We start from the raw sequence: 14,867 nt of genomic DNA on the forward strand, positions 1-14,867 counted from the left end.
CCCCATCTCCAGCTGCCTCCCTCTTCCCGCTCCACCACAACCACCCACACATGCAGGACCTTGGAGTAGGGGTATGTCACCAGGGTGCAGAGGAGGCTACCCCCCCCCTGTCCCCTTCTGGCTGCCTCTGCCTCAATTTTATCCCACAACTTAGACATTCACATTACTCACACTCTCATTACACATACATATAGGATCTTGGGGGTGGGCACGATACACGGAATCCAAAGTACCATCAGGGTGCACACCCCACCCCTGGCATCGTTGCCCACCTCTCAATTTTAAATACACGTAGACATTGAGGGCTAGCAGGAGGGACCATGCGCTTACCTGCTGCTCTCTGGCAGGTAGCTCCATGCCCTCCTGGGTTTTAAATGCACCTTAGAACACACATGCATCAACACTACAATGAGCGGGTGGAGGGAGGTTTGGAGTCTTCTCTCACCCCCGTTCTCTGCGGCCTGTTGGAGCGGGGGGGCTAGGAGGAGGAGTTGGCCGTCCGACTGCGGTCTGGAGTGTGGGGCCTCCCTGCTGCTGCGGAGTCGGGGCGATCTGCCTCCCCCCACCGCAGGGAAAAGGGTAACACCACCTGGGTCTGGGTGCAGTTCCCCCCTCCAGGGGCAAGGGTACCTAGACCCGGTTTGTAGAGTACGCTTGGGGAGTGTGATCGTGTGTACAGCGTCTCTTTATGTCTGTCTCCACGTTGGTTGAGTGTGGAGTAAGTGCATATGAGAGCATGAGGGTGGGAATGGATGTTTGTGTCTGTGTGTGCCTGTATGTCTGTGTCTATATGTCAGGTTGGGTGTCAGACGCCACCTCTCTGGGGACATCTCAGGCCCTCCAAGGTTTGGAGGCCTATCTCCCCCCACCACCACTTCCCCTGCCAGTGGTGGACTCCCTCAGACATCGGTGCGTTGGTGGTTCTTTGTGTCCGGGGATGGGCGCCCAGGTACACACTGGCTCACTCCTTGGCGGCCGCTTATCGGGGCCTGGAGCCTGGGGCTCGCTCGGGCCACTTTGGAGGTGGGGTGCCCCCGGCCTCTCGGCCTGGGGCTCGGTCACTCAGGCACGGCTGGCTGCCGGCGGAGCTCACGGGCGCGTCACTGCAACCCCCCCTGGCTTCTGCTCCGCGGCTGCTGAGTGAGCCCTCATCTGGGACTCTCCTCAGCTCTTTCTGGGACAGTGGCACGGCTGCCCCTCTGTTAGTCTTCCTTGGTCTCTTGTGTTCTGGGGGCCTCTGGATGTCTGGAGTTTTGATCTCCTCCATACCTGCTTCATGCCCTGGAGGACACACACACCCTCTAGCAGATCATTACATGAAGGAACCTTTTAAAAAAAACAGGCGCGTCCATGCTCACAGGTGTACACACGGGTGATCACACCCACAAACTACACCCTTTTTGGCTCCTACCTCAAAGCACACTGTGTTCTGTTGATCTTATGTGCTGCACAATAATGTTTAATATTTAGTATTTACTGTCATATTCCCATATATCATTGTGATGTTGTTTATTCTATTACTCATGTTCTCTTCTGCTTGTTTTCTTTTTTCTTTCTCAGCAGGTGATCCAGGTGATTGATAGATGCATTTTTTTTTCTTTTTCTTTTTTTTTTCTGCCCGTTCTGTTGGTTTTTGTCTTTTGCCCTTCTCCCCCGTTCCTCTTCTCAGCTGTTTCTCTTTCCCTCTTTCTTTCTCCCCTTCTTTCCCCCAGTCAAGTCTGTCCCGTATTCAGTAAGTGAAAATAAAATGAACAATAAAAGGTGAATCAAATGGACCATTACGGCAAGGCTGGGATGGTCAATTTGGTAAAGTAAATCCGTTGGGCATCTTTCTTTGCCTTTAGACAACAATTCTGATGGCAAAAGAGCCAAACGGGACAGGCAAAAAAAACCAAAACAATTCCACTATTCATTCACACACTGGTGCAGTTGTAGCCACAGCTGCCCTGGGACAGACTGACAGAAGCGAGGCTGCCATATTGCACCATCGGCCCCTCTGGCCAACACCAGTAGGCAGTAGGGTGAAGTGTCTTGCCCAAGAACACAACGACCAGGACAGAGAGAGCTGTGGGATCAAACCGGCAACCTTCTGGTTGCAGATGAACTTCCCAAGCCCCTGAACCACGATCACCTGGTAATTTGTTGTTATTCATGGTTATCTTTATCTCTTTGGTTCTTGGTGATCTCAGTTCTCCCTCCCTCAGTGTTTATGTTAGCCTGTGTATAGTCCCGGTGTGCCTCGTTTCCTGTCGAGTCACGCTTGTCTCTATGTTCGTGCATGTCAGTGTCAAGTCTGCGTCTTTGTGAATGTCTCATGTTTCCTGTTTTATTTTGACAGTTCCTTGTCCTGTGTTCAGTGTATGCAGTTTGGCTTCCTCCCTGTCTCATTGTGGTGCCGAGTATTGCAACCTCGTTGCGAGCTCCCCCAAGCAACAGATGGTTTTTGTGTTTAATTTTACTTTATTTTTTCACGAGTAGCACATTTCTTCTTGTGTACGACCAACAAACCTTACTGGACATAAGCGATGGACTTTCCCATCACTTTCCAGACTTCAAGTTTTGCACCACGGACCCTCTGTTTTCAGCCCCCCATTCATCTCACCTGAGACGCCTTTGATCTGGGCACCTGGCGGCTGCAAACGCCGACACAGAGGGAGAAGATCCGGCATTCTGTTTCGACTGAGACGGCGCACTAACAGACCACCGCTCCCCAGTTTATTACTGGCTAATGTGCAGTCTCTGGAGAACAAGCTGTGCGAGCTTCTGGCACGGATCTCAATCCAGCGAGAGATGCCGGACTGCTGCGTGATCTTCCTCACAGAAACCTGGCTATCGGACAAGGTACCGGACTCCGCAATACAACTACCGGGGTTCTCTGTGTACCGTGCGGACAGGTCACAGGATCTTACTGGGAAAAGCAGAGGCGGTGGTGTGTGTTTCATGATCAACAACAGCTGGTGTGATTATGCAAACGTGCATCCGGCTACTTGACCACTGCTACACCTCCTTCTAGGATGCGTACAAAGCCCTCATTCGGCCAATCAGATCACCACTCCATCCTGCTCCTGCCTGCCTACAGGCAGAAGCTGAAACAGGAAGCTCCAACCCGGAGGGCGGTGCACTGTTGGACGGACCAATCGGAGTCTACGCTGCGGGACTGTTTTGATCACGCGGACTGGGAAATGTTTCACGTGGCTGCTAGGGACATTGATGAGTACACAGACTCAGTCTGCGGATTTATCAGGAAATGCGTGGAAGATGTCGTTCCAACCAGAACAGTTAAATCCTTCCCAAATCAAAAACCCTGGATTAACAGAGATGTTCGCACGGCAATGGCGGCACGGAGCACCGCCTTTGCCTCCGCGAACACATCGGACAACAAACACGCACATTACCAACTCCAGAAGACGATCAAAGCAGCCAAACGTGAGTACAGGGACAGGGTGGAGCAACAGTTTGACAACCCTCGGAGTATGTGGCAGGGACACAATCGCAGACTTTAGAGGGAAACCCAGCACACCGCAGACCACGGCCTCTCTGTGTGAGGATCTAAACGTATTCTACGCTAGATTCGACACAGCGAACACCACGAGACCGGACAGTGTGCGCACCGCAGATGACGTCAGTGCGCACACTGTGTCTGAGGAGGATGTGCGGAGGTGCTTCAGGAAGGTGAACGCACGCCCTGACCCACTGGTGTCGAGACAACCATCTCACCCTCAACGACGCAAAGACAAAGGAGTTGATGGTGGACTTGCAGAGGAGTAGAGAAGTACACACCCCCATCACCATCAACGGAGCTGCTGTGGAGAGAGTGAGCAGCTTTCGTTTCCTTGGGGTACATCTGGCTGAGGATCTTACGTGGTCAGGACACCCAAACAAAACAGTGAAGAAGGCGCAGCAGCGCCTCTTCTTTCTCAGGAGACTGAAAAGATTCGGCATGAGCCAGGACATCTACAGGAAGTGGTGCCTGAGGAAAGCGGGGAGGCTCATCAAAGACTCCAGTCACCCCAGCCAGTTTCAAGTTTGTGTTTCGTGAGTTTATTTTTTGAGTGTTTGCACAGTGTAATAAAGCTGCCCAGTTCATCCCTTTGTGTGTGCGAGTCCTGCATTTGGCTCCGATCCTGCCACACAGCGTTTCTTCACAGATGTCCTATTTTTACTTTTTTCCCCCCCTCTTAGAGCAACACACTCTTTTTTCAGGCTAAATGAAGATCAAGTTCTTCTGATTTGAGGTTTTCTTTTTCAGGTGATCCACAGTATCCAGAACATATGCAGGATGTAACACTATTACTTAGATAATTGACTCATGAGGGAATAGAGTTTGTGGAGCTGCACTGTACCACTTTGGCACGTGGTATTAAGATCTCCACCCTACATCACTTTGTGGCCATCTGAAAGTCTTGTGCTACAGCCTCACCTGACTCCTTCCACACCAGAGTTTTTGCGTCAACTTCCAGAGCTGAACTCATCTCAGCTCAACAGAACCTGTCACTGGCTAATCAAGCCCAACAGGAGCTGTCTAGTCTAGTCCCCAGTCCAGGAGGCTAGTTCCAGAGCGCTGTGTTGAAGTGAACCTGACTACATCTCGCCAGCATCTCTCAACCTCGTGGTTTAGCTCAGGCTCCTTCACTACCAGTGAGGCGACATTCAGTCTACACAACCTTAAACGGACTGGACCACTATGGCCTCCAAACTGCTGCCTGACGGACGTTGCACCTGACCACGTATCGAACCAGATATGTGAGAATCACTTCAAGGTTGTTTTTGTGTTTGTTTGTTGTTTGCGGGTAAAATAAGATCATTTGTACGATAGATATTTGCCCACTGCATTACATTTGTGTTTACAGAGTAGCTGAAGTTAAAGACAAAAAATGTGATACAAATAAGGAACTCATTTTAATTTCGAGCCTGAAGATTAAGATAAGATAAGATAAGATAAGATAACCTTTATTAGTCCCACACGTGGGAAATTTGTTTTGTCACAGCAGGAAGTGGACAGTGCAAAAGTTATGAGGCAAAAATTAGAATACAATAAGAATAAATACAGTACACAACTGTACAGAATAGAATAAAATAAAATACTATATACAGTAGAATAAAATAAAATAAATATACAATAAGATAAAAATAGAATACAAATATAAATACTATATACAACTGAGTAAAAATACAACGATGACAGAAAGGATTATTGCACTTAGTATTATAAAGATGCTTTACTCTAAATGTCTTCAAACTCCAAACAGGTACTTATTAAATCTTTATTTATTTATATCAGGATAGTGTGGGCACGGATGTAAACTACTGTTGGGAAATGAGCAAATGTGTAAGGTTGTATTGTGTTTGCTTGTATATTAATATCCCAGTGCCACGACTCACAAAACAGAATTGAGTCTCCATAGCTGTACTGCAGGGGTGGATTACCTTTTCCCTCTAACAGATACTCCTTTATTTAAGGTCACGATGATGACAGTGGGATCAATGCTGGGTTGAGAGCTATTTACTGAGAAGGAAACAGTATGTTATTCATTTAAAATCAATGTTTTTAGAACTCAGGAGTTTGGATTTTGCTACAGGCTGTGGCAGCAACATGATATTCAAATATTTTAGAATCCATTAACCTACAGAGAAAACAGGGTTTTGACACCTCAAGAAGTCTGCAGAGTTCTCCAGTGTAATTAAAGGAAAGTTATTGACACATCCTCCAAATGTGTTCATCTAAGCTTGCACTGACACATGAGCAAACAAGCATACACATTTGTCTCGCTGTGAGTGCATGCAAGCAGCAACAAAGCCGGTGTAAATAGAAGTGATGGCAATGATAAATTCATGTCATAATCTGAGCTTACCTTGGGGTTGTCTTTCTTCTTCCTCCAGATAGGGAAACTCTGTGGAGTTCCTTATCACACAGCCAAAGATAACAGGGCTGCAGAACAAAGCAATGATCCCGTCTGTTTTCTGACAAGAGAAGTAACTTGGATCCCTGCGGAGGATTCCCACCTTGTTCTGGGACAGAGAGCAGAAGATAGAGGCAATATAGAGAGCTCATTTACATAGAAAACTTGACAGAGATGCTTAGAAGAGAACAACAGTTTCACCCAAGTTTGACACAAAGAGAGATTCACTGCAATACTGTACCAAGTGTGTCTCCTCGAAATGACATTCAGATTTTACAAAGCAGTTTTCCCAGCTGTGTCGTGATGCCACTAACCTGTTTGCTCAGTGGATTATGTTCACATTCTGCCTCTTTAAGTGAACCACAGTTGGAATCAGAATCAACTTTATTAAGTTTGTTTTTTGATTGGCACTACATACACTCTAAAAAGTGTATTTCAGCAGTAGTTGAAGTTATGTAAAGTTCAGAGTCAGTTTCATTAAGATTTCTGCTTTAGTGGAGCCAGTCTAAATTTGTGGAGTATATCAACTTGTTATTACGTGTTGTTCCCTCAGTACACATGTAACCTGCTATTCTCATTAGAGTCAACCTGCATCAATTAGGTTTCTCCTGACGCAGTGCATCTGATGTCATGACGTCTCCGCCTTCTCCAGAATTTTCTACTTGCGGTTGAGAACAACAATTTGAGAGGCACTTGGCTGCAGGCAGGACCTCGTGAACAATTTGGTCAATAAGGTAACGAAGATATTACTTTTTCCATAGTCCTTGAAGGTAAGTCAAATGTAGAACACATATTTTAATATATTAGATATAAAAATATTCCAACTGTATTGTTAAGTTTGTTAAGTGTTTAGTAAACTGACCTGACCAAACCGCTATCATTCAGCCCTGCTAACATTAGCGAAATGTCAGACCTGTTGGTAGTTTGTGCTTGGACATGTAGGTTAAGTTAGTAGTTTTCCGGCGGTACTCTCTTGTTTTAATATCGTAACGCTAGCTTAAAGTTGTGTATTCATGCAGTGTGTCGGTGTTGGCTTACTGTTAGTTATTCATTAGCATTAGCACATTATAGCGGCAAGCTGGGCCGCGGTTCTCTTCAGAATACGTTACTTCGGGCGCGCGCATTTATACACGAGTGGTTGTTCGCAGTATGCCTGTCGGCGTGAATAGTTCACGCGGTCACGGCCACGGGTGATGTAGGAGGTAAAGTTTAGCTGTGGTGGCTCCAGGAAGCATGCATTTACTGCCGCTTGCATTGCTTTCAATGTACATAATGTTAAGAAGGCGAGGAGAAAGGGTGCGTGCAGCGCTCGTACACGCACGGATCAGCCGTGTGAGAGGGAGATGGTGTGCGGCAGAAAATCAAAATTAGAAATCATAGAAGAAAGTATTACGCTATTGAACACAGAAAATACAGCCATCAGATTTCTTGTAGACCTAGCACACTTCTGGTCTGTGTCTGAATACATATATAAGTACATAGATGCAGATGAACACTGTAAACATGATGAAAGATCGACAGACTAACTCGAACATATCTTTAATCTTTAGGACTTTGGGTAGCGCTTCCTTTCCTTCCTGTCAACCTCTCCAGAGGGGTGTCTGCTGATGGCAGAAAGATTACATCACCTCTGGTTGGAACCCTGGACAGTGCCACAACCTTTGGCTTGGTGTCCAATGTGACGCCCCATCGCCACCTTCTGACCTAACTTCTTCTCAGCTCTGTGACTACTTCAAGAGGGGCATTCCTGTGTGGAGGCGTGCCAGGCAGCTCGTTTTACCTGTGAACTTGCGTACTTTCAGTTTATCAACAACAAAGGTATGCAAGTTCAAAATAGTAATGTCTCATTTAAACTTAATTCAGTTTTACACTGAACAGGAATCGGCTTTATATATAAAACAATTGCAAAAAAAAAAAATGTACCTATGGGCATTTGGGTTTTGTTTTTAAACTTTTGTTTTGAACTTATCCCTTTAAAATCTAATTAGAGAGGGCTGGCTACATTTGATGAATACATTTTGTGTTTAAATGATTCGCTTTGTGTTGGGCAATGTGGCAAAAAGCTGAGATGAGATCTAGTCTCATATCACCATATTGATATATTGTAATATTGCCCAACTCTCCCTCTGTGTTTTCTCAAATTATTTATATACACCCAGTAAAGCGTGTCTCTTTGTTCCTCCAGTGCTATGCTTCATGTGGAGATGCAAGGACTGTGGGACAACATTAACAAAAAGATCTGAATTGCTCAAACACTACAAACTGATTCATAGGCATTACGGACGAGGCCACTCATATCCATGCACTTATTTAAATTGTGCATGTAGGTTCAAGACTTGGAATGCCCTACTGAGCCATCTATCAAGAAATCACCCTGCCCAACAAGCAGTCTCCAAAGCTGCGTCCACATTCACTTGCCATATTTGTGGCCATAATCAACTCTCCACAGAAAGAGAATATTTTCAACATATCTATCAGCATCTTAAAAATAAGGAGACTGTAACATGTGTGTTCCAAAACTGTGAATATAAAACCAATGTCTATGAGAACTTCAAAAGTCATAAATACAGAAAACACTCTGGTACAGTGAACACATTTAAGCCTGGAATAAGTTCTGTTGATGAATCTTTTGCCAGTGTTGCCAGTGATATTTCAGATGTGGAAATTATAGAGAGTGATGTAAATTTAAATTCTGCTTTTGACAATGGGTATTCTGAAAACTTAGAGAAGGATATTGAGCTTAAAATTGCTTCAGTGCTCCTTAAGTTGGAACACATCTTTCTTGTGTCTAATGCAGCTGTAGATGAGCTTTTGCAGGAGTTAAACTATTTGATTGGTTCTGTTTCTGTGGCGATTACCCAAAAGACTATTAGCCAAGTATTACAAGACAACGGATGCCAATTTGACCAGTCAGTTGTTGAAAAGCTAGCCAGTGTACTCTGTGAGACAAACCCTGTAAAAAAAGCAATTGGAGATAAAGGTCCACTTTCCAGTCCTTGGAGACGAAAAGCATACTATAAGAGCCACTTTAAAGTAGTGGAACCAGTGGAATATATACTTGACCGAAAAAATAACAAGTCATTCCAATATATTTCAATTTTAAAGTCTTTGCAGCATATTCTTGACTGCCAGACAATCTTGGATCAGGCTGTTAATTTGAATACTGTAGATAATCAGCCTCAAAAAACTTATGTGCACTACAAAACTATCTTCGATGGTGACTTCTTCCATGAAAATGGACTGTTGTCCAAGCAGGAAAGCATTTCATTGATATTATACATTGATGAATTCGAAATATGTAATCCCCTTGGTACATCATGGAGGAAGCATAAAATTTGTGGATTGTACTGGGTTTTGGGTAATTTGCCACCAGGCTGTAATTCTGCTTTAACCTCAATCTATTTGGCTGCTTTAATCAAAAGTAATGATCTGAAGTGCTATGGGTATGAGAAAGTGTTAAAACCTGTAATTAATGATCTTGTAATTTTGGAACAGAGTGGGATATTTCTGTCAAAGTTGGGCAGAACAGTAAAAGGCACTGTTCAGTGTGTTGTTGCCGACAACCTTGGTGCACACAGTATTGCTGGATTCTTTGAAAATTTCTCAGGGACATACGTATGTAGATTTTGCACTGCAGAAACATCAGAGTTCCAGACTATTGAAGTCAGAAGTGAAGTCTTTACTTTAAGAACAAAAGACATTCATGCAGATCATTTACGAATTATCGAGGAAAACAAATGGCCCAGTTATTATGGTGTGAAATCAAAGTGTATTTTGTCAAAGCACCTCTCACATTTTGATGTTACCACTGGGTTTCCACCTGATGTTGTACATGATCTTTTTGAGGGAATTGTTCCTTTTGAACTTGCGCTTTGCCTCAATTTGTTAATCAAAAAAAAGTATTTCACATTATGTACATTGAATGAAGCAATATCATCTTTCAACTTTAAGTGGGCTGACAAAACAAATCGACCTCATCCTGTGGCTCTCAGTTTTGCATCCAAAAAAAGTGTAGGAGGGAATGCACACGAGAACTGGAGTCTTATCAGATTTTTGCCTTTGTTCGTTGGGCAGAGTGTACCCTGTGAGGAGCCTGCTTGGCACATCTTAACAGACTTGAAGGACATTGTTGATCTTGTTGTCAGTCCTGTTCATACTGAGGACTCCATTGCATATCTTGGTTTTAAGATCTCCGAGCACAGAATCAAGTTTCAAGAGGTTTTCCCAGATGTTAATCTTAAACCAAAGCACCACTACTTGGAACATTATCCATACTTGATCCGTAAGTTTGGGCCACTGGTTGCACTATGGACTATGCGATTCGAAGCAAAGCATAGTTTTTTTAAAAGAGTTGCAAGGAACATCAGATGCTTCAAAAATGTACTTCTTTCCCTTTCACAGAGACATCAGTATCAGATTGCATATCATTTGCATGCAATTAGCAAACAAGTAATTTCCCCATGGGGATCAATAAAGTATCCATTATTATTATTATTTGCCAAACCCCCACTGGAAGTAACAGATGTTTCCACTGTTCACATTGATGTTCTTAACAAGGACATCTCAAATGCACTGAGACAGAAGTCTCCAGATATGGACAATGTGTGCTTGGCTAAAAGTGTAGCATATAATGGAATAATCTACAAGTGTGGGATGATCTTGATCCACGGCTCACTGGGAGGACTGCCAGAGTTTGGTGAAATCATCCAAATGGTGATACTGCAGGACAAACTAATCTTCATTCTGAAAAAGCTTAGCGGATGGTATATGGAACACTACAGAGCTTATGATCTCAAAACATCACCAAGCAAAGAAGTGGAACTTGTTGAGCCACAAGAACTGCATGATACCTACCCACTGGCAGACTACAATATTAGAGGGATGCGTCTTGTCACCTTGAAAAGATATGTCCATGTTTAAATGGTGAGGCCTCAAAATATGATAAAGTATTTTCTTAAGTGGGAAAACAAAACCCAGACCCATACAATACTAATGTGTTCTCAGAACATATTTATTTTATACTGCAAGCCAAAGTGGTGTGATGATGTCATTGGCAATTCATCAGTTATGTCATTTTTTTTAATGCAGGTCGCTGGATTCCAGTCAGTGAATGCTAATCCTATGCTCTCCCCCCTTCTGCTTCTCTTCTCTTTTTCTTCTTTCCTCTCCTTATTGTCTCCTATATTCTCCTCACCTCCTCTCCTTCTCTCTTCTCTTCAATGTCTCCCATATTCTCGCCATCTCTCTTCTCCTCCCTTCTCCTCTTCGGTTTGCCTTCTCTCCTCGCTGCCTCAGCTGATCTCCACCTCTCCTCTTCATTTTCTCCTCCCCTTTCCTCCTCTCTTTGCCTTCTCTCTTTTCCTCTAGTTTGACATTAAATTCTCCTAATTGGAAATGTCAGTGGTTTACATGTTGATCCTCACTAACTGTGCTTGTGCTTTGTTCTCAGACCACCATGGCTGGTTCAACACCTGCAAGACTGAAGGTGATTTTAGGAGAGAACAACATTGAAAAGCTGACTCTTCCAAATGGCATCCCAGAGTCACTTGAAGACCTTCTCAGCACGATAAAGACTACCTTTGGGTTAAAAGGTAACTTCAGACTGCAATACATGGACCAAGACTTTGGCAACGACTTCTTTAATCTGAATTCTACCACCGAACTTCGGAATTTGGGGACAATCAAAGTGATCCACCAGCAAACAAATCCACCTTTGATCAGTGCCGATCAGTCCACTTCATCTCTGTCTCTTTCATTTGAGTCTGATGACGGTATTTCGGTGGCATCAAATGACACAATTATCCTCTCATCCCCTGAATCTATGTCATCTCGAACACAACAGTGGCCAGAAGACTTTGCAATTCCCCAATTTTCATATGACACAGAGCTACAGCTAGAGAGGGGGAATACTGAGTACCGTGTGAGCCAAAAAATGTTGACTTTAAGCGCCCGAATGCTGTCTGATATCCTGAAAAGAGTTGCAGAAGAAATTTACCGTTACAAGGCCTATCCAGAGGATGCACATTTCTGCGCAGCTGCAGAGGCCCTTATCAAAAAGCACCCATGTTTGAAAGAACCTGGATCATTCAATGGCTGCTACGGTTGGAAACAACGACTGAAGTACAAAATGGCAAACTACAGGACCCAGCTCAAATTACAGGGGTGTCCAGAGCTGTGTGTAAACTCACTGAAATCTAAAGCTACTACAGATGCTTTCCCTGCTAAAAAAGTGAAGAAGCCAAAACGTTCTGAAGCTAACTTTTATCCATCCTTTCCTACTGGTGAGACTCTGGACAGCATGGAAAAAGTGAGACTAGAACTTCTGACAGAGATCGGGATAAGGGACAATGAAAGGGTCATCGCAGACAAAATGGCTAACACGTTTGCCTACAGACGACATGAGGTGGTAAACCAAGAACCAAGCATTCAGGAACTGAAGGACAGATGGCCTGCACTCTTCACACAGAAAGAGGTAAGAATGGAACTGAAGTGATCGAAGTCTGTATGCTTCGGGATTTATTGCAGTTAACTTTCATGAATCGGTCATAACTTGATTTGGTTGAGATTTTATAACACTGAACTTAATGAAAGAATTTACATTTTGAATTCCCATATATGTTATACTTTTTGGGATATAGACATTTTGGCATACAATCAGTTTCAGCATTTTGTTCCATAATACAATATCTACTGTCATTTGTGTTTTGTTTTTAGATAAATACAGAGTTCCAGAGGCTCATGGCTGTTCCTCTTGAGTGGAAGTTCATGGCCCAGTTAGACATGCACTCAAGTCAGCTGATCAAAGTCATACGTGCCAAAGGAGGAGCAACACGCCAAAAGATTGCGAACATCTTGGACACATTGGACCAGGTAAATCTGTACCATCAAACAAGATGCTTCGTAACTAAGAGGGCTGTCAAAATATATCTGAATCCAAAAAAATATATATATATTTAACTGAATCTTTCATAAAGACAATATGGGCAGGCCAATGCTAATCATGGCTTTCATATGCATGAATGTTTTTAGCGACTCCACTGAACTCATCCCCTTTTCTTTCTGTAATGAATCTCTGGGCTTGTGAATTACTGTTTTTAAATAAAGTACATGTAAGTTAAGCAATAAGAGTAAGGATGTCTGTCTTATGAAATTTAGAGTTTAAAATTACTCAACATTTGTTGTTCTAGACTGTGGACATTAATCATCGGAGGGAATGTGTGCTGAAAGCCCTCACCATCTTCCTGGGAGAAGATGCAGATGGCCTGATCAAGGAATACCTTGTAAGTTTCAACAGTTTGTCAGCACATCTTGTCAAAGGGACACAAAAAAGTTAACTGTTAGAACAAACATAACACGTGAACCCTAGTTGGATTGCTGACATGTATTTATTATCATGACCATATTGGACATTATGTAATTCCCAGCAACAACACATTACATATCGGATTGACTTTGTTTTAAGTAAGACGGGCTTACTTGATTATTTAAGTTCAAAGGAATAGTTTGACATGTTGGGAAATCTTATCTTTCTTGCTTACAATTTGATTAGAGTCAGATTGATACACCTCTCTCTGCTGTTTCTGGTGTGTGATGACACCCAGCCAAGAAATAGCCCAGCACATAACACATATTGGTACATCACCCAAACACTTAATCACAGTAAGAAGTGAGGCTAATGATGATTTGTGTTTGTGTCTTGTACCCCTCTGTAGGACTGTGGAGCAGATGATGTTCAGAGGGACCTGGAGGAGGTCACCATGGCAGTGTATGTGATTCGGAAGGAGGGGGAGGGACTGCAGGAGCCACCTGAAGACATTGGCATTGTCATTGAGGGTGTGGAAGTGTTGCATGAACTAACTTCAGTTGCCTCAGCTTGTGCCCTGCTTCTAGGTTTGATCTATGCACTCAACCTAGCTTATCCAAAACCCTTTCGCTTCACTTTTGAAGTGCTCCAAAAAATCTTCATGCAGCTTGATCAGCACAAGATGTCCCCCAAAGTCCAAAATCTGTATATCAAACTTCAAAGCTCCCAGTAATGGCACAGAACAATGACCAACAAATGGCCCTGTGCCATAATGCGAAGGAACAACTGTGTTTGGACATATAGCATGTAAAATATGTAGTCTCTTTTGGATGTTGGGCCTTTTTTATGCTCCAAGAGACCTCAAACCCCAATTTAATGTGCTTTTATGGTATTTTTATTTATTTTTTAATTTTTTTTCAGACATATTTGCCTTCGTTTCAAGGGAAAGGTTGCATTTCAGGTTTGATGTGCTCAGTTATACAACAAACTGTTGTGACATTCTAAAACTCTAGAGGAGTGTTTATATTTTTTCATCCCCATTGGTCAGCTACACTGTTCAGATATTTATTCATTGGCTATAGCTGAAGAGAAGTTTCTGTATACTCTTGGGGCACTTTTTCATAGTTGACACTGTATGTGTTAAGATTGATATTTGTGTAATACTGTGTTGCACTTTACACTTTGTTGACAACTTTGTGGTCCTACTAAGCATTACTTGCATTTTGTGCATATGTGTTTCAAAAAGGACAAATGTGTAATGTATTTGACCAAAAGCTGTGTTGGTTGCCATAAAGGTAATACTTTATTACATTTATACAATAAAGCATTTAAAAAAAAAACCATTGGATTTTGAATTTTTGAAAAATATTTTCAGGCAACTTAAAATTTTGATTTAAGCTTTATTATACAAACTAAAATTTCATTTTAGAGTCACTACAAAAAGTAATTTACACTAAACCACATTATTAGGTTAGCAAAGAGCAATATTTTACTTTTGGGTTATGCAAATTATTGGGTTGGAAAAACTGAAAACTTTAAGTTGAAATGTCTTAATTTTAAGTTGGATTAATGCAAAATGTTTATTTGACAGCAATTAATTTATTAAGTACATGTAACTTAAATCAGTTGTGTTAATTTAATGTATTAACTTAATTTCAAAGAAC

At 42.8% G+C, this 14,867-nt stretch overlaps 2 protein-coding genes across 6 annotated transcripts in view; both read left to right on the forward strand.

The window, feature by feature from the left end:
* LOC146716687 (uncharacterized) overlaps window positions 1-10,342 on the forward strand; it is a 33,915-nt gene extending 23,573 nt beyond the window's left edge. Inside the window, exons 4-5 of the mRNA XM_085434582.1 lie at window positions 9,224-10,182; window positions 10,302-10,342. Of these exons, the coding sequence (XP_085290708.1) occupies window positions 9,224-10,182; window positions 10,302-10,342 (1,000 nt within the window). The remainder of the gene's footprint in view (window positions 1-9,223; window positions 10,183-10,301) is intronic.
* LOC146716688 (uncharacterized) lies at window positions 6,558-14,532 on the forward strand. 5 transcript variants are annotated; one of them, XM_085467348.1, is made up of 6 exons: window positions 6,558-6,670; window positions 7,451-7,718; window positions 11,350-12,372; window positions 12,615-12,770; window positions 13,088-13,180; window positions 13,613-14,532. In XM_085467348.1, exons 3-6 carry the CDS (start codon window positions 11,356-11,358, stop codon window positions 13,934-13,936), a joined length of 1,590 nt encoding a protein of 529 aa, XP_085323474.1. In that variant the 5' UTR covers window positions 6,558-6,670; window positions 7,451-7,718; window positions 11,350-11,355; the 3' UTR covers window positions 13,937-14,532. The 5 variants fall into 5 exon arrangements, with proteins under 5 accessions (XP_085323474.1, XP_085323476.1, XP_085323475.1 ...); XM_085467350.1 differs by having other exon boundaries at window positions 6,565-6,634; XM_085467349.1 differs by lacking the exon at window positions 6,558-6,670 and having other exon boundaries at window positions 7,189-7,718.
* Window positions 14,533-14,867: the final 335 nt, after the last annotated feature.

Source organism: Copadichromis virginalis, linkage group LG2 (assembly GCF_057382275.1).
Source record: "Copadichromis virginalis isolate Kocher_CV1m ecotype Utaka linkage group LG2, C_Virginalis_male_GT1.1, whole genome shotgun sequence".
Classification (NCBI taxonomy): Eukaryota; Metazoa; Chordata; class Actinopteri; order Cichliformes; family Cichlidae; genus Copadichromis; species Copadichromis virginalis.